General features: G+C 39.8%; 1 protein-coding gene and 1 pseudogene across 1 annotated transcript in view; one reads left to right on the top strand and one right to left on the bottom strand.

Moving 5' to 3' along the window:
• Nucleotides 1-27,704, top strand: part of ATR (ATR serine/threonine kinase) — a 156,865-nt gene that overhangs the window by 84,460 nt on the left and 44,701 nt on the right. Inside the window, exons 24-29 of the mRNA XM_014453216.2 lie at nucleotides 10,437-10,557; nucleotides 11,853-11,990; nucleotides 14,510-14,720; nucleotides 22,376-22,554; nucleotides 25,234-25,398; nucleotides 26,439-26,530. Of these exons, the coding sequence (XP_014308702.1) occupies nucleotides 10,437-10,557; nucleotides 11,853-11,990; nucleotides 14,510-14,720; nucleotides 22,376-22,554; nucleotides 25,234-25,398; nucleotides 26,439-26,530 (906 nt within the window). The remainder of the gene's footprint in view (nucleotides 1-10,436; nucleotides 10,558-11,852; nucleotides 11,991-14,509; nucleotides 14,721-22,375; nucleotides 22,555-25,233; nucleotides 25,399-26,438; nucleotides 26,531-27,704) is intronic.
• On the bottom strand, nucleotides 406-1,915 carry LOC102426881 (annotated as a pseudogene).

Below are 27,704 nucleotides of genomic sequence, written 5' to 3'. Positions count from 1 at the left end.
AAAAACCAATTTATGAGCCTGGTTTGCATGGCTCAGTGTTGATCTATGAAACAGGAGGTCAAAGTTCGATTCCCAGTCAGGGCACATGCCCAGATTGAGGGCTCAAATCCCTGTGTTGGGTATGTAGGAGGCAGCCGATCAATTATTCTCTCTCATCATTGGTGTTTCTATTTCTCTCCCCCTCTCTCTTCCTCTCAAATAAAAACCAATGTATACAGTTGATTTATGGAAGGTTTGTATAAACATAACTTGAACACACTTAAAAAAGAGAAATAAAGACAACAACAAACATATTTCTAGGCCCCTCCAAAGAGACTTCTTCAAATATGAGTTTAAATAATGGGCTGGTAAAAATCAAAGAGAAGAAAAAGAATTTTTAGATGGAAATGTTCAGAAAAAAAGGTACTAATCATCAAATGTAATTTTTTCCCCTTGAAACATAGCAAATTGTTTGTTTTTTCTCCTCCTCCTTGCTTCCCATGAGGATGCTGAGGCAGCTATGTTTGTCTTGTATTTTCAGGTCCTCATTGTGCACTCTTAAAACTGATCCTTGAGCTGAAGTTCATTTGGTTTTCTCTGTGCCTATTCTCTGTAATTTCTTTTAAAGCCATTATAGCCTTGGAAAAGCTGTAATTCAAACTTTCTTGCTTGTGTACTTGGCTCGTTTTTGTCATTTTTATGCCCTGATGGGTTTCAAGTATATCTTCTTCAGGGAACACTTTTGGTGGTGATTTTGTTTCAAAGCTGAAGCATGACAACTGCTTTCTTTGTTTCATGTCTGTCTGACTTTTCCAATGAAGAAATTATCACCACTATCGCTGTCCTCAGACATGGAAGATTCTAAAGCTTTTCTTCTATGCTGTGATCAAAATACTTCTCTTTTCATGTAATTCACCATCACTGTTACCACCAAGTGAGCTATAGGACTTTTTTGTGTGTGATTTTACATAATGTTTTCATTTTGGGGTCAGCAGGTGTCTTCTGGGATTCAGAGGGAACTACATAATTCTTTTCAGAAGGCTTTAATGGAGAATTTGGAATGTCCATTGTTTTGGGCCCATGTTCCAACATGGCTATTTTTTCTTTTGAACTCTTTATTGGTTTTATTGCCAATATTTTAGCTTCTTTGTCATTTTGCTCACTGATAATAATTCCTTCATGCTGTAACTTAATGGCATTATCATTTGAATATGAAGTGTCCTTGGAGTGATTTTTGTCTGAAGCATTCCTAGATGAATTTGTCTTGGATCTTTAAAGGCTTTGACACAAGCTTTTAGCACATCTGTTTTTTCCTTCAGAAGAGGGTGCATTGGTAGTCTGGCAATTGCTCTTTCAGTCACATTAGAATCAGGCTTTTTGCAAATTTGTTCAAAATTGATATCATCACCAAGAGCAGATTTAGTTACTATATTTACTTTCTATTCCTTCATGGCATGAATTTCTTCAAGGAATTGTTGATCCTATCTTTGGTTTTTTAAAAGTGCATCTTTAGCACTCTTCCTTGACTTCAGTCTGCCAACACTCCTGACAAGTTTTCGGGTAACTAAAACTCAGATTCTCGCCCTAGCTGGTTTGGCTCAGTGGAAAGAGCGTTGGCCCGTGGACTGAAGGGTCCCAGGTTCGATTCTGGTCAAGGGAATGTACCTTGGTTGCAGGCATATCCCCAGTAGGGGGTGTGCAGGAGGCAGCTTATCGATGTTTCTCTCTCATCGATGTCTCTAACTCTCTATCCCTCTCTCCCTTCCTCTCTGTAAAAAAAAAAAAAAATCAATAAAATATATTTAAAAAATAAATAAACAAAAAATAAAACTCAGATTCTCTTCCCTTCTTTTCTCATCTTCACATTTCTCATCTTCACAACCTCATTATTGAGGTTCAGATTCCACAGTTGAGACATGGAAAATCTGAGAAGAGGATCCGCTGCTGATGACATATGAATGCCTCTCCCTCTATTTTTGCAAAAAGTATTTTCTAATCTTCTTTTTGAAACAGATAAATTATTAATTATTTTATTTAGAAATTATAATTTTAGGTAGTCTAGGCCACATGCTAATTGGATATGTGACCTTGGATAAATTACTACTTTGAGCCTTAATACCATGCCTTGTAGTAAAATCTATATATATCAAGAGGTAATATGCAAATTATCCAGGACTCTGTAACAGTCACGACCAGCTCAGGAGGAGGTTGTTTTCGCAGATGCGCCGGAGGGCACTGTGGGCTGTGAGGCAAGCCATGGATGGCGCAGCCCCAGAGCGGGGAGGCAAGGGGGCGTGCCCAGGCCGCCACTGCTGGGAGACAGCACCCCAGCTGGCCCGGGAGCAGGAGCTGAGAGGCAGGAGAGCGTGCACAGGCTGCTGCCACTGGGAGACAGCGCCCCAGGAGGCCCGCCTCTGCATGTGAGCTGCAGAGGAAACACCTTTTCTTACAGCTCATTGGCTAGGCTCCCTGTACACCACTCTCAGTGTTCTTGATAACTTTGGTAATAAGAATTCAAGAAGGTGATCTAGGGTTTTTCCACCTCACTCCTGGAGGAAAAAGTGAAGGTCCGCTGCTAGAGGGGCTAAGAAATGTCATATCCTGCCCTAGCCCGTTTGGCTCAGTGGATAGAGCCTCGGCCTGGGGACTGCAGGGTTCAGGTTCGATTCTGATCAAGGGCATGTACCTAGATTGCAGGCTCCTCCCTGGACAGGGCCCAGGTCAGGGCTCATGCAGGAGGTAACAAATCGAAGTGTCCCTCTCACATTGATGTTTCTCTCTGTCTTTCCCTCTCTCATCCACGCTCCCTAAAAATCAATGGAAAAATATCCTCAGATGAGGATAAAAAAGAAAGAAAGAAAGAAATGGCATATCCTATGAAAGAGACATCTTGAAAATGCCTAAAGAAAGTTGTCATTTTTTCATGGTGGAGTGACTGGAGTCTGTGTTGAAAACACCTTGGTGGCCGGCAGTGGCAGCAGCAGCAGGGTGATGGGGGTGGTGCCTTCTTCTGATCAGCCCACAGAGGGAGGCCAGACTGTGGTTTGGAGCGGGCCTAAGCCTTCAGTAGGACATCCCATGAGGGCTCCTGGACTGTGATTGGGGGCAGGCTGGGCTGAGGGACACCCCCCCCCCCCCCAGCGCACAAATTTCATGCACTGGGCCTCTAGTCTATAATAATAAAAGGGTAATATGCTAATTAGACCAGACGTCCTTTCTTCGGGAAAAAGCTGCAGCAGGCAGGGGTCAAGGCAGTGGCAGTAAGAGCCGTGGGCGGGGGCCGCAGCAGAGGCTGCAGAGGCGCCCGGCCATTGCGGGTGGGGGTTAGGGCTAAGGCCCTTGCACGAATTTCGTGCATTGGGCCTCTAGTCCAATATAATAAAAGGCTAATATGCAAATTGACCAAACAGCAGAACCACCAGTTGCTATGATGCACACTGACCACGAGGGGAAGATGCTCAATTCAGGAGCTGCCCCCTGGTGGTCAGTGTGCTCCCACAGGGGAGCACCGCTTAACCAGAAGCCGGGCTCATGGCTGGCGAGCGCAGTGGCAGTGGCAGGATCCTCTCCTGCCTCTGTGGCAGCACTAAGGATGTCCGACTCCTGGCTTAGGCCGACATCCCCCGATGGTTCCTGGATTGCAAGAGGGTGCACGCCCGGCACTGGGCCTCTAGTTCTTTAGAAAAGCTCTTGAGTATGCATACTTACATGCTAGATAACTTTTTTATCTTTATACAAGTTTTAAACATTTTATTTAATTTTTTAAATATGTTTTTCTTGATTTTATTTTTTATTTTTTAAATTAAATGTTTATTGTTCAGATTATTACAGTTGTTCCTCTTTTTCCCCCCATAGCTCCCCTCCGTCCGGTTCCCACCCCACCCTCTGCCCTCACCCCACCCCCCCACTGTCCTCATCCATAGGTGAACGATTTTTGTTCAGTCTCCTCCCGCATCCCCCACACCCCTTTCCCCCCCCAAGAATAGTCAGTCCACTCCCTTTCTGTGCCCCTGATTCTATTATATTCACCAGTTTATTCTGTTCATCAGATTATTTATTCACTTGATTTTTAGATTCACTTGTTGATAGATGTGTATTTGTTGTTCATAATTTGTATCTTTACCTTTTTCTTCTTCTTCCTCTTCTTAAATGATACCTTTCAGCATTTCGTATAATACTGGTTTGGTGGTGATGAACTCCTTTAGCTTTTTCTTATCTGTGAAGCTCTTTATCTGACCTTCAATTCTGAATGATAGCTTTGCTGGGTAAAGTAATCTTGGTTGTAGGTTCTTGGTATTCATCACTTTGAATATTTCTTGCCACTCCCTTCTGGCCTGCAAAGTTTCTGTTGAGAAATCAGCTGACAGTCGTATGGGTACTCCCTTGTAGGTAACTGACTGCCTTTCTCTTGCTGCTTTTAGGATTCTCTCTTTGTCTTTTGCTCTTGGCATTTTAATTATGATGTGTCTTGGTGTGGTCCTCTTTGGATTCCTTTTGTTTGGGGTTCTCTGCGCTTCCTGGACTTGTAAGTCTATTTCTTTCACCAGGTAGGGGAAGTTTTCTGTCATTATTTCTTTAAATAGGTTTTCAATATCTTGCTCTCTCTCTTCTTCTGGCACCCCCATAATTCGGATGTTGGTACGCTTGTTCTGTCCCAGAGGCTCCTTACACTATCTTCGTATTTTTGGATTCTTTTTTCATTTTGCTTTTCTGGTTGGGTGTTTTTTGCTTCTTCGTATTTCAAGTCTTTGACTTGATTCTTGGGATCCTCTAGTCTTCTGTTGGGAGTCTGTATAATATTCTTTATTTCAGTCAGTGTATGCTTAATTTGTAGTTGATCCTTTATCACAACCTCGAGGGTCTCACTAGATTTCTTGAGGGTCTCATTAAGTTTATCGGCGATTTCTAGAAAATTCTTGAAAAACCTTAAAATTGTGGTTTTGAACTCTATATCCAGTAGTTTGCTTTCCTCCATTTCTGTCATTTGTGTTCTGTTTTTTTGTCTCCGCATTTTTTTATGCTTCGCTGTGTCGATAGAGTGGCTTTCTGTGCTAGGTGTCTTATAGGGCCCAGTAGCTCAACCTCCCCAATTACCTGAGGTAGATACTCTTGGTGCACCCCCTTGTGGGCTTTATGCACAGTCTTGTAGTTAAGCCTTGATTGTTGTAGGTAACACTGGGAGGGATTGACCTCCAGGCCAATTGGCTGTGAGAATCAGCTGTGTCTGCAGTGGGAGAACTTCTGTGCTGGAGACACCCCTCCGGGGCAAGCCTTGCTTCAATGGGGCTTTGGTGCTCACTGAGTCTGCCCCCTGAGTGTGTCCTTTATGGATCCGAGGAGCTGCAATCTGGATGGTCCCACTCTGACTACCGGGCACACTGGCTCCTGGATCTCTAAGGAGGTGCTAATCTAGCCTCTGCCTGAGGCTATCCAGCAGGAGCCAACTGTGACGCAATGCAAGTTGCCCTGGGGCCTTGGGCCAGCTGCAATTTGTTAGGTAATTATCAGATTTCAAAGGGCTAGGCCTTTCATAAGCAAAAGCCTCCATGTAAGGCTTGGGCTGGGCGGGGCGGGGTCCCAGGAGATCAACAGCAGTTATGGCTGCTCTCAGTCCTGCCCTCAGAGGCCCTGCTTCTCAGTGTCCCGGCAATCACTGCATGCACTCCCGAGAGAAAGCTGCCCTCGAGTTCAGACCGATGCCAGACAGTCCAGTTTCTCCCGTATGAGTCTGGGTCCCCAGAGACTCACCCAAAACTGGAGCTCAGAGCTTGAGACTCCCTCCCGATTGAAAAAGACAACCGTGTCCTCAGCCGCCAGCCCTCTCCGCATGCGCCTCTGTACCTCTATATTTTACTTCCATACCGCACCTCCTCTGAATCTCGGTATACTTTTCTCTTTTCTTCTAGTTGTAGAGTTTCCACTCAGCCAGCCTTTCTGTGGTTCTGGATGATGTCCGTTCCATCTTTTAGTTGTATTTTTGAAGTGGTTGTGCGAGTCAGCAATCTCCGGTGTTTACCTATGCCGCCATCTTGGTTTCTCTGACTGTTTTTCTTGATTATAGAGAGAGAGTAAGGGAGAGGGGGAGAAATAGACATCCATTAATCGCCTTCCATATGCACCCTGACCGTGGATTGAACCCGAAACCTGGATATGTGTCCTGACTGGGAATTGAACCAGCGACCTTTTGGTGCACAGGATGATCCTCAACCAACTGAGCCACACCGGCCAGGGCAAAACATTTTATTTCTTATGAACAGCATCATTTAAAGATATATTTTATTATATAAAGTAAAATTCCACAGTTAAATTTTGGTTTTTCTTTTTTGAGGATACTACACTTATTTATTTCTGTATTCCGTATTTTATTGCCTATATAGATAGATGCTTAAGAGTTTCTGTGATCTAGTGGAAAGTTTATAGTCTTTGGAGTCACATAGATCTAAATTTGAGTCTTGGCTCTGCATTTGCTAGTTACTTAACATTTCAAAGTCTCAATTTTTTTGTCTTGATAATATGGACGGTCTTATTTACCTTGAACAGTCATTGTTAAAAATAAAGAAGATAATTTTAAAATTTACCTGGTAGAATGCATAATATTTCATTGATACTCAATAATAAATGCTTTTTGAATCCCAGCTTGCTCTTTTGCAAGGGGTAGGGTGGCTTGCCTATTTCATATAAAGTAGAAGGTAACGTTTCTGCCTATTTCATTTTCATTTTCCATAAGAAGCAAACATTGCCAACTTTTTATTTATGTCCTATATAATAAAAGGGAAATTGCAAATTGACCCTAACAGTGGAACAACCAGGAACGACCAGTTTCCATGACACACTCTGACCACCAGGGGGCAGACCCTCCATGCAGGAGCTGCTCCCTGGTGGTCAGTGCATTCCCACAGGAGGAGCTTCGCTCAGTCACAAGTTGGGCTGAAGGCTGTGAGTGCAGCGGTGGTGGTGGGAGCCTTTCCTGCCTCCTTGGTAGTTGGACATCCCCTGGGGGCTCCTGGGCTGTCAGAGGAATGTCTGACTGCCAGCTTAGGCCCGATCCCCTGGGAAGTGGGCCTAAGCTGGCAGGTGGACATCCCCCAAGGCGTCCCGGACTGCTAGAGGGCACAGGGCGGGCTGAGGGTCCCCCCAGTGCACGAATTTTTGTGCACCGGGCCTCTAGTATATATATGAAAGCCTAAGTGACCAGCCAACTGGCCGGTAGCTATGACATGCAATGACCACCAGGGGGCAGAGGCTCAACGCAGGAGCTGCCTTATGACAACAACTTTGCAGAGTACCCTGTTGCACTCTGGGACCCATTAGGGCAGCGGTTCTCAACCTGTGGGTCGCGACCCCTTTGGCGGTCGAACAACCCTTTCACATGGGTTGCCTAAGACCATCCTGCATATCAGATATTTACATTACGATTCATAACAGTAGCAACATCTGTAATGTATGAAGTAGCAACGAAAATAATTTTATGGTTGGGTCACAACATGAGGAACTATTTAAAGGGCCAGAAGGTTGAGAACCACTGCATCGGGGCATGTCGGACTGCCGATTTCAGCCAGATTCCTGCAAGCCAGGTCGAGGGACCCCACCGGTGCACTTATCCGTGCACCGGGCCTCTAGTTCTTTCATAAGAGGCAACATTTCAGTGGTCATTTATAAGAGTGATCTTAGCAGAGCAATGAGAATTCTTATGATCCTTCTACTTTTATATCTGAGACCTTGAAGGAACTTCTAAGAAGTCTCTCAATGGTGGAAGTTAGGAGATTTATCTGGCTGGGATCTGCTCATTGAAATTTTACTCATAAAATAAAAGGTCACTAGCGGGGCAGTTTTAATGGAAATTTGTTTGAAAGCTTTTGTATAAAACAGCAAGATGCCTGGCTGGTGTGGTTGAGCATTGTACCATGCACCAGGAGGTCACAGGTTCGATTCCCTGTCAGGGCACATCCCCAGTAGGGGGCATGCAGGAGGCAACTGATCAATGTTTCTCTCTCATTGATGTTTCTATCTCTGTCTTCCTCTCTGAAATTAATAAAAACATATTTAAAAACAAAATAAAACACCAAGATACCAGATTAAGCTACAGGTCACTTATATAGCTTAGACTTCTTGATATTTGTTTCATTGGGCCTGGGAATAATAAAGAATTTCCTAAAACCATATATATTTTTTTGCTGCCCTAAACTTCTATATTCTCCTTTAATTTTTTTTTTTTTCAGTTAGGGCATTAATATGCAATCACTAAACTTGGATTAAAGGATGGCTGTCTTTGGGAGATTTTATTTTTAGAACTGAGATCAACTACAGTTCAAAGTTGCCATCAAAATAATTTTCAGAAAAAAAAATTTGGCTGTGACTAAATAGAATCTGGCTCGAATACTAATATTAGCAGTTTTCTTGCTAAGTTCATTATAAAGCTCGGTAAAATCATCTAGAGAATTACACTTAAGATGATTCAAAATAGTGATGGTTAATTGAGAGATTATTGGATCTTCCAATTTTTTTAGATATTTAAAATATGGTGAAATATATAATGTTTGCAGGGGACCTTCACTATAGGGCATTTATTATATTTCTCATTTTCTAACCTTAATTGGTGATTGACAAGCAACCCACTCCCCTTAAAAGCTACACACGTAGTAAAGTGAGAGCTATTCTTTTTTTAAAATATATTTTATTGATTTTTTTAAAAAATATATATTTTATTGATTTTTCACAGAGAGGAAGGGAGAGGGATAGAGAGTTAGAAACATCGATGAGAGAGAAACATCGATCAGCTGCCTCCTGTACACTTCCCACTGGGGATGTGCCCGCAACCAAGATACATGCCCTTGACTGGAATCGAACCTGGGACCCCTGAGTCTGCAGGCCGACGCTCTATTCACTGAGCCAAACAGGTTAGGGCTAGGTGAGAGCTATTTGATCATGTTTAAATGTTAATGCTGAGGAGCAAATAGGATCATGTTGAAGTTATAGAGGAGAATTGATAATTGATATAGCCTGAGGATGATAGCCATATTCCTAATGAGTGATTAGACCTAGAGGAAGTAAAATATTTTCCTTTGTAATAGGGGAAGATAAAATTATGGATATAACTTAGCTAAGTTTACAGATGTGATTATGGGAAGCAATGGTTTATTTTCTCCATGAAGTATGAGGTATAGAAAATGACCCTGTTGATGTAAGTGGCAGTGGAGTTGGTATAGATGTAATTGGGAAAGTGAGGATTTGACATAGCCACTGTGGAAAACAAGAGAGAGCTAATATGCAAAGCTTAGAAGGATTTCTGGGCTGCAGAAAGGTGCACTGATGTTGAAAATTAAGAATATACAGCAGTACCGACCTCATAAGCAATTGTTTTTCTGCTATTAGTCCAGTGGCCTGGATATCATTACAGTGAAGGCAAACATTTAGATTTACCCAAGGTTTGGAGGTTGGCAGATGAGTACAGCTGGTAGAGACAGTGTGGCAGTAGAATGGGTAGAGGATGTTATCAAGAGAGTGCTTGAAGTAAAGGACAATGAAAACCAAGCTGGTTGGGGAAAGAGGTAATGAAAGGAAGGTATAGATAAGGAGAGTTTAGCTGGGTCAACGGATAAAAGATCTCAGTGAGAGAGAAGATCTTTATTAGAGTAACTTGGTGAAAGAACTGGAAATTTGGGAAACTGTAGCCATCGAGTAAAGTGTTCAAGTACTTCATTTTGGAAGTGATGACGTTTCTTTGTATTGGCCAGGGTGTTCTGATAAAGTGAGGAGAAAGTCATTGAGAAGTTTCAAGTTTAATTAGATGTCCATCCAGACATTGAAGCCACTCAGGATGATACAACTTGGGGAAGAAAGAAAACAGAGCAATGTACTAAAGTTACTAATGAGCTTGATAATCAATGAAATTGGTAGATGCCCTTAATGAGGAGTAGAGAAGAGAATAGTATTCCTGAGTGACTTGAAGCTCAAAGGAAAAGATCTTTCTTACAGGAGATAAGAAGGGCATTCAAAGGATCTGAAAGGAGTACTGAGGAAGAGGAGTCCTACTGGAATCCTTTGAAGTGTTTGGCATGTATTAAGAATGACCTTCCATCCCACCATTAAAAAGAATGTAGAAAAGCCCTGGCCAGGTAGCTCAGTTGGTTAAAGCCAATGTTGCAGGTTTGATTCTGGTCAGGGCACCTACAAGAATCAACCAATGAATGCATAAATAAGTGGAACAACAAATCAATATTTCTCTCTCCTTCTCCCTTTCTCCCTGTCTCTCTTCCTTTCTCTAAAATCAATAAATAAATTTAAAAAGAAAGATACAGGAAAAGTAGTATCTTTAACTAGATTTCAGTAAAGACAAAGCACAGTGGGATAGTCAGTGGTAGAGTTGATAGTTTCTTCAACTTTCTTTTTATTAAAGATCTTAACAGATGGTTATATAATTATATATTTTTTCAATACACAAATTTTCAAAATTACAGATACAAGAGTTCTCAGAAGTCAACAGATTGGTCTGGAGTAAAGAAGCCAATTTACTTAAGTAAATTAGGTAATAACTTTGCAGAATGGTCAGCATCTTGGGCAGGTTATCTTATAACAAAGGTAAGAGAATTCTGTTAAGAATTTGTTCCCTGAACACAGAAAGTCTAAAAGAAATGAGAACATCTATCTGAATACATAGCACACACAGGAGGCATTGAAATATTTGTGTTGACAATGATATAAATTTTTGTAGAAAATATTTACTAATAAAGAGTAACAATTTCTCTATTGCTACCAGTTTCTGAGTAAGCAGGTCATTGTTTTATCAAATTACTGTGGTCTTAATGTGTTTCTAAACATTATTACTTTATGTTTGTTAATTTTAAGTTGTAAAATACTGTTTAAAAGGAAGTTAATGCTTTATCAGAGTTCATTACATAATAAAAAATTCTTTATGTAATAAAAGATATATTTCCCTTTATTGGTTACTTTTAAAAGAAGATACATGATCTGAACTTGCCCCAAAATAAAAATAAAGATTTTTTAAAAGTTGAAATTTCATAGAAAAATAGAGGTATAGTTCTGATAATGAAATTTTTACATGCCCCAAAACAAAAAGGTATTCTGGGTTCAAAAACAATGTTTAAGGCATATTTATAATCCACAACTTTTAAAAAGTTCATATTTCTGTTAGTGTTTAAAATATTATAATAATTTATATTGGTAATTTTAAGAAAATTTCTGTCATTTTTTTATAAACATACTGAAAATATAATATGTGAAATGTAGAACATAATTGCTTCTAGCAATGGAATTTTTTATATTTTTTTTAAGTGAAGCATTTGTATTTGAAGAAGGGAGGCGATAGAATTTTGTAAGAGAATAGTACTGTAGGTAAATCAAAGGATAGGTCATATTAATAAAATTTGACTCTAACCCTAAGTAATTTAATTTTCTATTAAATTTTTTTTCTCCTATAGTTAATCACTGTTTATTACTTACTAAAATGTTAAACATATGTTTAATGTGCTGGCCCAGAGCATACTTTTTGGTTATTTTACTCATCTGTGTGCTCAGGGAATTAATGCTCTAAACTTAATGTTAGCTAAGTAAAATACACTGTAATCAAGGAAGTTAATCTGTAACAAAACATGGTGCATTAAGAAATGAACTGTAAGGGGTGAATACCATTTATACTGAGGTAGTTGGAGCCCAGGTAGCTGTATTGCCTATAGAGATCTCAGTAGATCAGGCACTTGGGGGTGTTTAGAGTAAAAAGAGAGGCGGGGATCTGAAAGCTGCCTTGCTTGAGTGCATATGCCTCCCTTTCTATAAAAGAGTACCCACTCTGTAATCTCACATGTTTTTCTTTGACATTAAAATTACTCACCTTCCCTCAACCATTGAGTTTACAGGTTCGGCATGATCTTGCCAGTAAAATTTTCACCTGCTGTAGCATTATGATGAAGCATGATTTCAAGGTGACCATCTATCTTCTTCCACATATTTTAGTGTATGTCTTGTTGGGTTGTAATCAAGAAGATCAGCAGGAGGTAAGAGAGATTATTTTACTTGGGTTCTCTTTGTCCAGACATTTGTCCAATATATTAGAAAGGCTACATATTAGTAAGAAATGTAAATCAATACTATGAATGTACATGTCTAAAGGCATACAATATCCTCTTTAAACTTTTAATTATAAAAAAATTATATATGCTTAGTGCAGAAAGTATATAAAATATATACCCAAATAATCACAGAACTTTCGAGAAGGATACATAAGAAAATATTAATAGTGGTTTTTCCTGGGAAATGGTACTGTGAATTAGGGTAGGGGAAGGAGAATATTTTATTATTGACTTTTATAATATTTTGTAAATTCCATTTTTTAACTACATACATATAGCACTTTTTAAAATGTTTCTTTTTAACAGCCTAAGTAGCATATTACTATATTCTTAATGTAAAAATTAAAATTAGATGAATAAATCAAAGTATACTCATTAATTACTATCCTAATCCTAAATCCTCAGAGGTCATTACTGCTAATTAATTTGATATATTTTTTTTCAGGCCTTTTTTTTTTAATGCAATTGGTTCTGTTTTGTTTTTTTATGGTAGTATCATATTGTAGGTATTGTTCTGCAACTTGTTTTAATTAATTAAGAGAGACAGTGCCACCTTTTATTAGTGCTCATAGTATATTTCCATTTTATAATTGTATGATGATTTATTTAAATATTGCCATAATAATATTGATTATTTCCAATGTTTTGCTTTTACAAACAATGCTATGGTGAGCATGACAATTCTTACTTATGGACATGTTTGTGTATGTGTGTTTAGGGTGTATTCCAAAAAGTAGAACTGTTGGATTATATAGTATGTACATTTAACATTTTATTAGAGACAGCAAATGTACATACAGATTTATAATCCTACCAGTTCACAAGTCTATCCATTTCCCATATACTTGCCAGTACTTGATATTTTCAAACATTTAAATTTTAGGCAACATGATGGGTAAAAAAAAAAAGACATTTTATTGTTTTAATTTGTGTTTTTATTATTCCCAGTAGTTATGTTTGTTGGCCATTTGGATTACTTTTCTATAAACTAGAGGCTCGGTGCATGAAATTTGTGTACTGGAAGGGGGGGTGTCCCTTAGTCTAGCCTGCACCCTCTTCAATCTGGGACACCTAGGGGGATGTCCGACTGCCAGCAGTTGGACATCCCTCTCACAATCCAGGACTGCTGGCTCCCAACCACTCGGCTGCCTGCCTGCCTGATTGCCCCTAACCTCTTCTGCCTGCCAGCCTGATCACCCCCTAACCACTCCCCTACTGGCCTGATCGATGCCTAACTGTTCCCCTGCCAGCCCTGTCGCCCCTAACTGCCCTCCCCTGCCAGCCTGGTCGCCCCTAACTGCCCTCCCCTGCAGGCCTAGTCAGAGTCCGGCAAGGCAGGTGGGGAACGTTGCAGTCTGCAGTCACTGGAGCAAGCAAGCCTCATGTTTGCTTCCAACTGCCTGGCTGCTGGCCGCCATCTTGGCTGACAGTTAATTTGCATAAGGATCCGCTGATTAGCCAATGGGAAGGGTAGTGGTCGTACGCCAATTACCATGTTTCTCTTTTATTAGTGTAGATTACCTAGTCATATCCCATTACTTATTTGGAAAATGTGGGTGTCTTTTTTAATTAATTGGTAGGAGTTCTGTATATAGTGTGGGACCAATTTGTGCCAGTTCATATCTTTCAAAAATCTTACCCAGTTAGTGGTTTTCTTTTTAACCTTTGTTTATACCTTTTACATGGAAAGATTTAAAATGTAATGCCAAATTTATCAATCTTACAACTTTTTAATTTTAAGCCTTTTATATGATGACTTCTCTCAATTCAATGTCATGAATATATTTCCTACATTTAAAAAAAATTCTTTTAATTTTTCATTTAGCTCTTTAATTACTCTGAAATTGACTTTGTGGATAGTGTGAGATATTGTTTTAAGTTTTTTGCTACTAGTTAATAAATAGTTTCATTATAATTTATTGTATAATCTAGAACAGGGACTTTCAACCTTTTTTATCTCATGGTATACATAAACTAATTACTAAAATTCTGTGGCACACCAAAAAAATATATTTTGTGCCAATCTGACAAAGAAAATAGGTAGATTTTGATTCATTCACACCAGATGGATATTGTTGTGTTGGCTGTTGTAATTTTTTTTGTTTGACAACCTAAGGGAAAAGAGTTAAGTGCCCCTAATTAAAATAGTCAGGTATTCCATGTTTTAAAAATTCTTGGTGGTACCTCAGTGTGCCGTGGCACACTGGTTAAAAACCACTGATCTAAAAGAATTTTAAAATATTTTTGTGTTTACATTTATTACTCTTTTACAGTAGGTTTTCTTTTTATTGGTTTTAACTATAGATGAGAAAACTAATTTATTATTAAGCCATGGTGGGTTTTATTTTTTTAGTTGTTGCCTTAGAATGGTTAGTCTTATATATTAGATACTAGTAAAATGATTATTATGTAGACATTATTAATTATAAAATGATTTCTTTCAGGTTTATGCAGAAATTATGGCAGTTCTAAAGCATGATGATCAGCATACTATAAATACCCAATACAGTGCATCTGACCTGTGTCAACTTAGTACACAGACTGTATTCTCCATGATTGACCATCTCACACAATGGTCAAGGCACAAATTTCAGGCACTGAATGCTGAGAAATTTCCACAAAGCAAATCAAACAGAGATAAGGTAGACTCAATAGGTGAGTCATAACTTCTGTTTATTTTTAATCTTAATTATTAACAAATTAGCTCCTTTCTGGATCAGTTTTATAATTTAAGCATTAGCTTTTAAAAAACCTATGTATTTTTTTTTCTTGGCCTTTTCACTAAGTAATTGTAGTGAATTTATAATTGGAAAACCTCTCTTTTAAGTTCTCAGTCTCATTTCCTTGGGCAAGACACATACCTAATTTTTCTTTATATAAAATAGAATTAATATTATCTCTCTTAGTAGATTGAGGATTAAATAAGATGATGAGCCGTAACCGGTTTGGCTCAGTGGATAGAGCGTCGGCCTGCGGACTCAAGGGTCCCAGGTTCTATTCCGGTCAAGGGCGTGTACCTTGGTTGCGGGCACATCCCCAGTAGGGAGTGTGCAGGAGGCAGCTGATCGATGTTTCTAACTCTCTATCCCTCTTCCTTCCTCTCTGTAAAAAAATCAATAAAATGTATTTAAAATAAATAAATAAATAAATAAATAAATAAATAAATAAATAAGATGATAAATATATAAACTGTGCCTTGTTAATATTGTTATTAACCTACTCTTCACTGTTAACTCATTTACTGCATGTCACCTCAGTGTATTTGCATGTGTATACATATACATGTGCATATACATACGTATACATATATATGTAGTGAAGTGTTCTTTGTCCATTTACACTTGTGAAATACAGTAAAGCCTCAATCCTGTGCATCGCGATTTTAGTATATGTACTGCCGAAGAGAGTGCTGTGGACCTCTATTAATGGGTAGGATTTCTGGTCTATATGTCATAAGTGAAAATTAACATCCTATTAATTTTTAAATGCTTTTAACCAAGATTTGCTTATAATTAAATTAACAGGTTATTTTTTTTGTTATTAATTCACTGTCATTTTTAACAAATAGGCCATATGTTGGGAAAAAACACTGAGTAATTTAGCTGACATAAATAAATATTACCTATCTACAACTATAGTCTACATATTTAAATCCAAGTGTCACCCCTGTAAATGTTCGGGGAATGATCAGAAAATGATCACCTGCATTGCATGTGGTAATTGGTTCTACTGTCACCAGGCCTGACTTTTCTGCTGCAGTTTTAACTCCTGTAGGCTGATGTTCCCAGTGCACTAAGCCACACACCAGCCATGTGCATTTGTTTATTCAAGGCGATTGGTGAATGCGCGCATCTACTAGACCTATTCAGTATAAATTTAAAATTACAGTAATGCATATAGAAAATTCTTCTGTGAAATTAAACTTTTTATACATACTTAATTTTAATTACATCAACGTGTCTACATAAGTAAAAACTGGTAAACTAATTTGTCAATTTTTTAACATGTGCATTCGGAAACCTGTATTATTATATAACTAGAGGCCCGGTGCACAAAAATTTGTGCACTGGGGGGGGGGGGGGTCCCTCAGCTCAGCCTGTGCCCTCTTGCAGTCTGGGACCCCTCAGGAGATAACGACCTGCTGGCTTAGGCCTGCTCCTGGGTGGCAGAGGGCAGGCCCAATCCCTAGGTGCAGCCCCTGGTCGGGCTCAGAGCAGGGCTGATTGGGGAGTTGGGGCGCCGCCCCCTGTCATGCACAGAAGCAGGGCGGAATTGGGCGGTTGTGATGCCACCCTTCAGTCACGCTCAGGGTACGGCCGATTGGGGGGTTTGGGCACCGCCCCCTGTCATGCACAGAACAGGGCCGATTTGGGAGGTTGCGATGCCACCCTCAGTCACGCTCAAGGTAGGGGCGATTGGGGGGGCGCTGCCCCTTTCACACACAGAGCAGGGCCCATCAGGGGGGTTGGGGCAACGGCCCCTGTCACGCACAGAGCAGGGCCAATCAGGGGGTTGGGGCGCTGCCCCCTGTCATGCACAGAGCAGGGCTCATCAGGGGGGTTGGGGCTCTGTACCCTGTCACGCACAGAGCAGGGCCATCAGGGGGTTGGGGCGCCTTCCCCTGTCATGAACAGAGCAGGGCGGATAGGGAGGTTGTGGCCCCGCTCCCTGTCACACACAGAGCCGCAGGGCGATCAGGGGGTTTGGGCGCTGCCCCCTGTCACGCTGATCCCGGTGCCAGGAGGCCTCGAGGCTCCGCTGATCCCGGTGCTGGGAGGCATATTACCCTTTTACTATATAGGATAGAGGCCTGGGGGGCGGCTGGTTTGCCCTGAAGGGTGTCCTGGATCAGGGTGGGGGTCCCCACTGGGGTGCCTGGCCAGCCTGGATGAGGGGATGATGGCTGTTTGCAGCTGGTCACACACCCTTCAGGGTGGGGGTCCCCACTGGGGTGCCTGGCCAGTCTGGGTGAGGGGCTGAGGGCTGCTTTCAGGCTGGCGGTTGTTGACTGAAGCTCCCAACCGCTCCTTTTTTTTCTCTTTTTTAAATTTTATTCTGGGCCAGCTTTAGCTCTGGCTCTAGCTCTTAGGCTTTGTATCTGGTTTGTTTGCTGTTCTATAATCGAAACAATGTATAACTTCAGCTCTGAGATCCCGGCAGCTGAAAGCTGGTTTCTGGGGTTTTGTTTAGCTTCTACATTTGCAACATAGTACATAGTTGCTTAGAGTTGCAACTCAGAGGCCGGCAAGTCAGGCGGGGAACGTTGGAGTCTGCAGTCACTGGAGCAAGCAAGCCTCATGTTCGCTTCCAGCTGCCTGGCTGCCGGCCGCCATCTTGGCTGACAGTTAATTTGCATAAGGATATGCTTATTAGCCAATGGGAAGGGTAGCGGTCGTACGCTAATTACCATGTTTCTCTTTTATTAGTGTAGATGGACTTTCAGCTTTAACGGACACACTCCCTTGCCCAAGTTAGTCCTTTACATCAAGGTTTTACTGTACTCCTTGCAATCTTTTTCACATTTAAGTTTTCAGTTTCAAAGGAGATTTTAATTTCATGGCCTTTTTCTTCATTTCATTCATTTTATCCTTTTTGTTTTCCTGTCTCTGGCACTGTTTGGTATCCAGCAACTCTCCAGATGTGCGTAATACATGTTATTACACTACACCCTGCTGTTCTTACTATTGTTCTAGTTTTTTTCTGTGATATTACAATTCCTAGTAAGGTGACTAAAAGGAGAATCCTACTAGAGCTAAAAATGACACCTGCCTCTCTGATATGAGCAGTTGGTGAGAAGAATTACGTTATTAAGACAGTAATGGATACTCTTAATATAATGGATACTCTTAATGTCTTTGAACCTTTTTTTCCCCATTCTTATTGCAAGTAGATGAAGTATGTAATCTGTCTGCTTCTGTATATTTCAGCCATGTATGTTTTCCCCCCAGGCTTTGAGGCTAATTGAAAAAAAAAATTGATTAACAACTCTTAAAGAGGTCTTCACTTACACAGTTCCCAGTTTCTGAGCATTTCTCTCTTGTTCCTATACCTATTGAAGTGCATACATTCCTGTTAAGCACAATAGTTTATTTTTGTAAAATTTTTTGAACTGGCAATAATTATATGTTTGGGAGAATTTTTTCCCCCCTCTGGAATATGGCTAATATATTTCACATTAGTTTAACACTTAAATGTTTTTTTCTGTTTCTACATGTGAAAATGGGGCTATTAAACCAAGTACGAACTCTGTTATCACCATTTTTACTAACATTGCAATGAAAATTAAAGATTTTAAGGACAGTATTTGTAATGCTTCTAAAGTATAATACCCTTAGCATTTCTTATAATTTGAAATAATATACAAATATTGATGAAAGTAAGGGACTTATTTTAAATATAATTTCTCTTAAATTTACTATCTTGATTATTTAAATTTTGGAAAAATTTATTTCTGTTTCCTGTTTTCTACATACTATTATGAATCATTATTAAAAATAATATGCCCTAGCCAGTTTGGCTCAGTGGATAGAGCGTCGGCCTGTGGACTGAAGGGTCCCAGGTTCGATTCCAGTCAAGGGCACATGCCTGAGTTGTGGGCTCAATCCCCAGTAGGGGGTGTGCAGAAGGCAGCCAATCAAAGACCCTCTCATCATTGATGTTTCTCTCACTCTCTCTTTCTCTCTCCCCCTTCCTCTCTGAAATAAAAATAAAAATATTTTAAAAATAAATAATATTTTATAAATAAGAATTCATAAAATAGGGAGAGGGGAGGGGGGTGAATGGGGGGAAAAGGTGACATACTTTCAACAATAAAGAATTATTTAAGCCCTAACCGGTTTGGCTCAGTGGATAGAGCGTTGGCCTACAGACTGAAGGGTCCCAGGTTCGGTTCCAGTCAAGGGCATGTACCTTGGTTGCGGGCTGTGCAGGAGCTGGCTGAATCGATGTTTCTCTCTCATCGATGTTTCTAACTCTCTATCCCTCTCCCTTCCTCTCTAAAAAATCAATAAAAGATATTTTTAAAAAAAGAATTATTAAAAAAAAAATAAAAATAAATAATAGATTAAAAAGAAAGAATTCACAAATTGGACTGCCCTCATTTAGAAGCTTCCAATTTATGCCTTTTCTTAGACTGCTGAAAACAAGTACCCTTTTAAATATTTGTGGTTTTACTTCAAAAGCACCTTTACATTTAGTTTCCATTGTAATAGTTGATAATGTATTTATGGCAGGCAACACAGAAAAAACACACCAGATTGTTAACAAAGAATTCTGAACTTTAAAATTAAAAACGTTACTTTAGTATTTCTGCTTTTTTCTACCAATAGCTATACTTTATCAGTGTTTTTAGAGGTATCAATAATAAATAACTCATCTCAATATCTTTTGTATCTTATTTATATCTTTTCTACATTTCATATAGTTTTATAATTAACCCTCACCACAACATTGTAAGGAAGGCAGGATAGATAATAATACTTCCCTTTTATTTATGAGGAAATGGAAGTTCAAATAAGTTAAATGACTATCCAAGGTAAAGTAAATAATAATGGTGAAGTTGAAGCAAAAATTCTCTGAGCAATCATCTTGTTTTTTTTTTAATTAAATCTTTATTGTTCAGATTATTACAGTTGTTCCTCTTTTTTCCACACATAGCTCCCCTCTACCCGGTTCCCACCCAATCCTCTGCCCTTACCCCGCTCCCCACTGTCCTCATCCATAGGTGTACGATTTTTGTCCAGTCTCTTCCCGCACCCCTGACACTCCTTTCCCACCCGAAAATAGTCAGTCCACCCCCTTTCTGTGCCCCTGATTCTATTATATTCACCAGTTTATTCTGTTCATCAGATTATTTATTCACTTGATTTTTAGATTCACTTGTTGATAGATGTGTATTTGTTGTTCATAATTTGTATCTTTACCTTTTTCTTCTTCTTCCTCTTCTTAAATGATACCTTTCAGCATTTCGTATAATACTGGTTTGGTGGTGATGAACTCCTTTAGCTTTTTCTTATCTGTGAAGCTCTTTATCTGACCTTCAATTCTGAATGATAGCTTTGCTAGGTAAAGTAATCTTGGTTGTAGGTTCTTGGTATTCATCACTTTGAATATTTCTTGCCACTCCCTTCTGGCCTGCAAAGTTTCTGTTGAGAAATCAGCTGACAGTCGTATGGGTACTCCCTTGTAGGTAACTGACTGCCTTTCTCTTGCTGCTTTTAAGATTCTCTCTTTGTCTTTTGCTCTTGGCATTTTAATTATGATGTGTCTTGGTGTGGTCCTCTTTGGATTCCTTTTGTTTGGGGTTCTCTGCGCTTCCTGGACCTGTAAGTCTATTTCTTTCACCAGGTAGGGGAAGTTTTCTGTCATTATTTCTTCAAATAGGTTTTCAATATCTTGCTCTCTCTCTTCTTCTGGCACCCCCATAATTCGGATGTTGGTACGATTGAAGTTGTCCCAGAGGCTCCTTACACTATCTTCATATTTTTGGATTGTTTTTTCATTTTGTTTTTCCGGTTGGGTGTTTTTTGCTTCTTCGTATTTCAAATCTTTGACTTGATTCTTGCGATCTTCTAGTCTGCTGTTGGAACTCTGTATAATATTCTTTATTTCAGTCAGTGTATGCTTAATTTCTAGTTGGTCCTTTTTCATAACCTTGAGGGTCTCACTAGATTTCTTGAGGGTCTCACTAAACTTATCGGCGGTCTCACTAGACATGTTGAGGGTCTTACTAAATTTATCGGCGGTTTCTAGAAAATTCTTGAAAAACCTTATACAGTGGGGCCTTGACTTACGAGTTTAATTCGTTCAGAGACCGAGCTCATTAAGGAGCTCGTTAAGGAGCTGGTTAACTCAAATTACTCTGTCAACTCAATGCAAAAAATCGGGGAGAGACAGCTGGTATCTCAAAAAACTCGTTAGTCGGGACACTCGTAAGTCAAGGCCGCACTCTAAGTGTGGTTTTGAACTCTATATCCAGTAGTTTGCTTTCCTCCATTTCTGTCATTTGTAACCTGTTTCTTTGTCTCTGCATTTTTTACGCTTCCCTGTGTTGATAGAGTGGCTTTCTGTGCTTGGTGTCCTATAGGGCCCAGTGGCTCAGCCTCCCCAATTACCTGAGGTGGACACTCTTGGTGCACCTCTTTGTGGGCTTTGTGCACAGTCTTGTTGTAGTTAAGCCTTGACTGTTGTAGGTATCACTGGGAGGAATTGACCTCCAGGCCAATTGGCTGTGAGAATCAGCTGTGTCTGCAGTGGGAGAACTTCTGTGCTGGAGACACCCTTCTGGGGCAAGACTTGCTTCAGTTGGGCTTTGTTACTCACTGAGTCTGCCCCCTGAGTGTGTCCCTTATGGATCTGAGGAGTTGTAATCTGGATGGTCCCACTCTGACCACTGGGTACACTGGCTCTTGGATCTCTAAGGAGGTGCTAATTTAGCCTCTGCCTGAGGCTACCCAGCAGAAGCCCAGCTGTGAAGCAGTGCAAGCTGCTGTGGGGCCTTGGGCCTTCTTTTGGAAGTTCTGGGTTTCTCTGACCCAGCTGCAGTTTGTTAGGTAATTTTCAGATTGAAAAGGGCCAGGGCATTCATATGCAAAAGCCTCTGGACACAGCTTGGGTGGGGCGGGGTCTCTGGGGATCAACAGGGCAGAACAAGCAGCTATGGCTGCTCCTCAGTCCTACCCTAAGAGGCCCCGCTTCTCAGTGTCCCTGTAATTACTGCAAGTACCTCTGAGAGAAAGCCGCCCTCAAGTTCCAGCCGATGCCAGAGAGTCCAGTTTCTCCTGTATGAGTCTGGGTCCCCAGAGACTCCCCCGGAACTGGAGTTCAGAGCAGTCAGGAGCTTGAGACTCCCTCCTGATTGAAAAAGACAACCGAGTCCTCAGTTTCCAGCCCTTTCCACGTGCGCCGCGTTCTCAGCTGCCAGCCCTTTCTGAGTGCGCCTCTGTACCTCTGCACTTTACTTCCACACCGCACCTCCTCTGAGTCTCCGTGTGCTTTTCTCTTTCCTTCTAGTTGTAAAATTTCCACTCAGCCAGCCTTCCTGTGGTTCTGGATGATGTCCGTTTTGTCTTTTAGTTGTATTTTTGAAATTGTTGTGTGAGGCAGCAATTTCCGGTGTTTACCTATGCCTCCATCTTGGTTTCTCTAGCAATCATCTTGTTGATAGTTGCATTCTAAATATGATACCCTAATACATTTTGATAATTTCGTTAGTGAAATATATTGAATTTAAAATAAGAAAATTAAAATTAACACTTTTAAAATTTTATTTTCTAAGTCTTTAATTATTTAATTATCTTTTTATAATCTAGTATCTACTGTGGATCATGAAGACTATCAGAGTGTAACTCGTTTTCTTGACCTCATACCTCAGGATACTCTGGCAGTAGCTTCTTTTCGCTCTAAAGCATACACAAGAGCTGTAATGCACTTTGAATCATTTATTACAGAAAAGAAGCAAGATATTCAAGAGCATCTTGGATTTTTACAGGTTTGAAATTCATATTGTGAATTTAATAATGTTTATTGCTACTCTTTTTATGAGGAAATGAAATATTGTTCATTTTATGGAGTGTTTTAGATGCTGTGCTAGGAACTAGATATTTGTAAGTACTTTAGAAGCTTACAGATTAGTGGAGAGAGAAAAACACCAATTTGGTGTAATATCTTAAGTATACAGTGACATAGATATGCCCTGAGGAAAGACATTTAACTCATCTTTTATGTAGGGTGTGATGAAAGATGGGAGTGGCTGAGAAAGGGTTCAGTAAGGGCTTCTTGAAGATGATATCTAAGGGGTCTTAAAGAAAGAATGAATGATAGGTCCAAGGAGGAGGCAAGACATTCCAGGCAGTGCATCCCTATGGATTTGAGAAAGAGTGCCTATATGGAATGTCAGAGGATAGATAAATCACAGACGATTGTAGAGGCTTTGAACCAGGAAGTGCTTTAGTCAGAATTGCATTTTAGCTAAATGCCTATGGCAGTCATGGAGGAAGGACTTTAAAGGACTATAAGGCAAGCAGGCCATTATTATTGTGAGAAACGTGGGCCTGAATTTGGGAGTGGTTTGATAGGGGGATGTACTGGTTGTAACAGGCATCAGCCATGGCAGTGCTGGTGAAAAAGTGGTTTAGGTGATAATGTTATGACTGTGTGGGGAAGAAAAGAAACTAAGGGCAGGTGGGACTAATGCAATGGGACTTAAATAAGAGGTCAAAATTGGTGGGCTTTTTTCAGTAGAAAAATAAAGTGTGGTGAGAGAACTGGAAAATTAGTAGCTTTTAGTCTAGATAAATATTAGCCCTCTTCCTGTTGTTTTCTTCCTTATCTAGTTTGAGTCTTTTGTTCATTGTTAAAATCATTCCCTTTACAAGGATATTTAACTCCCTTGTCTTTCTCCAATCCTTCTGTATTGTACTCATTTTGTAAAACTTCAACCCTGAATAAATTCACCCAAATGCCTTCCCAGGATCTGCATGTCAGCAGCTGAACATTGCTGGAGAAAAATATCACAATCACAGAATTGGTTTTTAACTTATAATCTCAGCCATAAGCTGGACTCTTTAATACTCTCTTCAATTCTTCTACTGGTAAATGTTTCTTTAGTAAACCCACTTTCTCACTCTTCAAGATAACCTTCTCTTCATTTCTTACCTTCCATCTCATTTACTCTCAGCTGATGTTCTTGCTTCATTGTTCATTAGGAAAATAGAAACCAAATATCTATCAAATCTGAAAGCACACTGGCTGTTGCACCATATTCTTTTCCTTCCCTTCTGTTGTTCCTAAGGAAGGATTCCCTGACAAAATTCAATCCTTTTATTTATAGTTTCAATTTTTAAGGCTTTCACTCCTTCAAATATTTCTGCTTTCTCTAGTATCATTAATTTATTTTTCAGCCAGAGTATATAAGTATATAGATGTGCTCTGATATCTCCTATTTAAGTTTTTTATAATTCCCTCATTTTAGCTACTCCTTCAGATGCTATTTCCCTTCACAGTCAGTTTTTAAAAGAATCATCTAAAAAAAAAAAAATCGTCTATCTTCCCTGTATTCACTTCTTACTTTCCATTCAGTCTTTACCCAGTCCAACAAGTCTTCTTTCTCCATTCTGCTGACACTATTCTTGCTAAGAAATTCAGTGAGCTTATGTTACCAAATCCAATCAATGTTTTCAAATCCTCATTTGCTTAACCTCACAACATTATTTGACCACTCCTTTCTTAAATAAGACATTTGCTTTTCTCCCACAACTCCTGGGATACCACATTCTCTAGGTTTCTTCAGATTACTTTGGTTTCTGTTCTCAGTTTCATTTGCTAGTTCTTCCTTATTTATAAACTAGAGGCCTGGTGCACGAAATTCTTGCACTGGGAGGGGGAGGGTCCCTCAGCCCGGCCTGCGCCCTGTCGCAGTCTGGGACTCCTTGCTCCTTACTGCCTGCCTGCTCGCTGCTCCTTACCACTCGGCTCACTGCTCCTTAGTGCTGCTGCAGAAGCGGGAGAGGGTCGTGCACCCCAGCTGCGCTCTCCAGCCATGAGCCCAGCTTCTGGCTGAGCAGCGCTCCCCCAGGTGTTCAGTGTACATCATAGCAACTGGTCATTCTGGTCGTTCTGCTGTAAGGGTCACTTAGGCTTTTATTTTATAGATATAATAGTCTTCTTCCCTTGCCCTCTTTTCTTCTCTCTCTCTATTCATTTCTTAAATCATGCCATTCTTTCCCCTGCCATCTTTGTGCTAATTGCCCCATAGATTTTTATCTTTAACCTGAATATCCCCTTGGAACTCAGATTTGATGTCTTGGGTTTCTTGAAGGTATCTAAATACCAACATTTTAAAGTGCTTGTTTAAATGTTTTTGTTTTAAAATGCAGTAAAACACATAAACTATACTCAACAGAATTTATTTGAAATTGGGTTCAAAATGAGTTCAGACCCTTGAAGTTCTTTACAGCTCTTGTTGTCAATAACAGTTACTAATGTAGGTGTGTATTTAAATGGAATGGAATGAGTGTTGCGGTAACAGAAAGGCTGGGAAATAAAATTGTAATATTGCTGCTTTGAGAAAAAAATTCTCTTAGGTGCTTTTCATGTAAACGTGGTTTGATAGTATTATTTTCAGTTGTGTTTTTCCTCTCATTTGATTGTTTTCAATGGTTGAACAAAGAAATTATATGCTGCTATGCATGAACCAGATGGAGTAGCTGGAGTCAGTGCAATCCGAAAGGCAGAACCGTCTCTAAAAGAACAGATCCTTGAGCATGAGAGCATCGGCTTACTGAGGGATGCCACTGCTTGTTATGACAGGGCCATTCAGCTAGAACCAGACCAGGTAAGATGATGCATGAAAGCTACTGCCAGGGCCATTCAGCTAGAACCAGACCAGGTAAGATGATGCAACACAATGTAAAGAACACTATACAAGGAACTCTGGAAGACTTAGTTCACTACTGTCTCTACCAGTGTCCCAGTGTGTTTGGAAACCATTTCATCATCTCTGAGCTTGAGTTTTCAGATTGATAAAAGTAGAGACTTACATTAGATCTCAAAGATCCCTTCTAATCCAAATTTCTATGACCTTATATATCCCCCAAATAAATGACATTATTACAGAGTATATTTATATTAAACTGTGTATTAAATTACTCTAAAATTTATATAATTTTAGTTTGCTATTAAAAGTATAAGATATGCACCAATTTTTAATAATAATAGTGATTCTCTAGTCTAAGGATCTTCTTCAGATTTCACATGTTCGCTGCCAACATCTGAAACTCTGAAGTGGTCCCTTAGAAACAATGAACTACAATTATTCATGGGGATATGAGGAGAGGGGTTGAGAATTGTTGATTTATAATTTTGGCTTAAATTCTTTCTAATCTTAGAGTATTTTGTCATATTTGACATTTTCACTGTCTCAATGTACAGGGTTTTTATTTTTCACAATCCATTGTTTTCAGCTTTAAAGAATATTGCATAATCCTATTTAACTTTCTTGTTACTAATTCCCAAAATCTACATTAATAATGTTGTGACCTTGAATTTTCATTTTCTGTTACAATATGACAAATAGTCTTTAAATAAAATAGTAAAGAGTGCTTTTTACTTTTATATTTGATCTGAACCAAAAATTAGACCAAATCTGGAAAAAAATAAGAAATTTGAGTTTTTAAGGTTGTCTACATTTAAAAAAAATTCAGATGTTGTATGACATTGGTAGGAGGCTCTGCCATATACCAAGCAAGTTGACTGCTAAGGATGCATAAGCTCAATGAGGTAAATAGTATTTTTTAAAATAAATATTAAACTGTTTTTTGTTCCCAAGATATATTTGAAGTCACAATTGTTATTTTAAATATTTTAAATTTTTAGATCATTCATTATCATGGTGTAGTGAAGTCCATGTTAGGTCTTGGTCAGCTATCTACTGTAATCACTCAGGTGAATGGAGTGCATGCTAACAGGTAATATATTTTTAAAAATTATTTTATTTTGTTGTAGCTTAATGGGGAGTTTTTAAATCAATGAATTGGGTTGACATAATAATTACTAAAGTAATGAAATATTTTTGTTTTCATGCATTGGAGATAAGCACTTTCTCATAAATTGATCTAGCACTTAACAGTTTATCTTCTGTCCAAAGAGTCGTCCTTGAATTAGAGCTGCATTAAGACAGAAACCTTCCAGAATTCACTTACTTCTGGTGAGGCTCATCTAGGCACTTCCAAACAGTGTCTGAGCTCTCCTGCATTATCAGCATCCGTTATTGTCTGTGTTGGGGGTGGGGGGTGGGGGTGCTTTTGTGACTGAAATGCATGTGGAATACCACTCGACACTGTGTGGGTTGATTTCCCCAAAGGATTGATGAAAAGCAAAGCAACCTTCCTTTCCTAAAGAAACCAAATAATACCAAACAGAAAATAACACTTATGTGTTGCAAAGTGAAGGTCACACAGTTCTAGTTTGTAGTTTCTAGCTCTTGAAGCTGCCATACTCTGAGACCTGAAAGCCTTGTTCTTTAATGTGTTTACCAAGCCCCAACTGGCTTTTCTGGGCAGTGAGATCTGGTCAAAAGGAATAAGATATTAGTTAACCAAAAAGCACAAAACTGTTTTTACTAAGTACAGTTTCTATACATTTCAAACTGTAATTTATAAATACCACTATTCTGAAGTGTCTAAGATCAGAGAAGCTTACTGTTGGTCACATGGTTTCCAGTAGTAGAATTTATGAAATGACTAGAGGCCCAGTGCACGAAATTCATGCACGGGGAGAGGGGTCTCCTCAATCCAGCCTGCACTATCTCCAATCTGGGATTCCTTGGGGGATGTCCGACTGCCGGTTTAGGCCCAAACAACTCTCTTACAATCCTGGACTGCTGGCTCCTAATTGCTCACCTGCCTGCCTGCCTGATTGCCCCTTACTGCCCCCCCCCCCCCCCCGGCGGGGTGAGCATTCCTACCTTCTTCTATGTGCTGGCCTTATTTGCCCAAAATGCCCCCCCCGGGGGGTTGGGTCGGGCCCCAAAAAACCCCCCGCTGGGGAAAAAGGCACCCCCAAATACCCCCCCCCCACTGGCGCGGTGTGGCTTTGGGTTCTTCCCCCGACCTGCGAGGGGTGGTTATAGAAAAGTACTCC

The sequence above is a fragment of the Myotis lucifugus genome, unplaced genomic scaffold (assembly GCF_000147115.1).
Source record: "Myotis lucifugus unplaced genomic scaffold, Myoluc2.0 scaffold_21, whole genome shotgun sequence".
Classification (NCBI taxonomy): domain Eukaryota; kingdom Metazoa; phylum Chordata; class Mammalia; order Chiroptera; family Vespertilionidae; genus Myotis; species Myotis lucifugus.
Note: the sequence above shows the minus strand (reverse complement) of the source record. Positions and strands in the feature narration are given on the sequence as shown.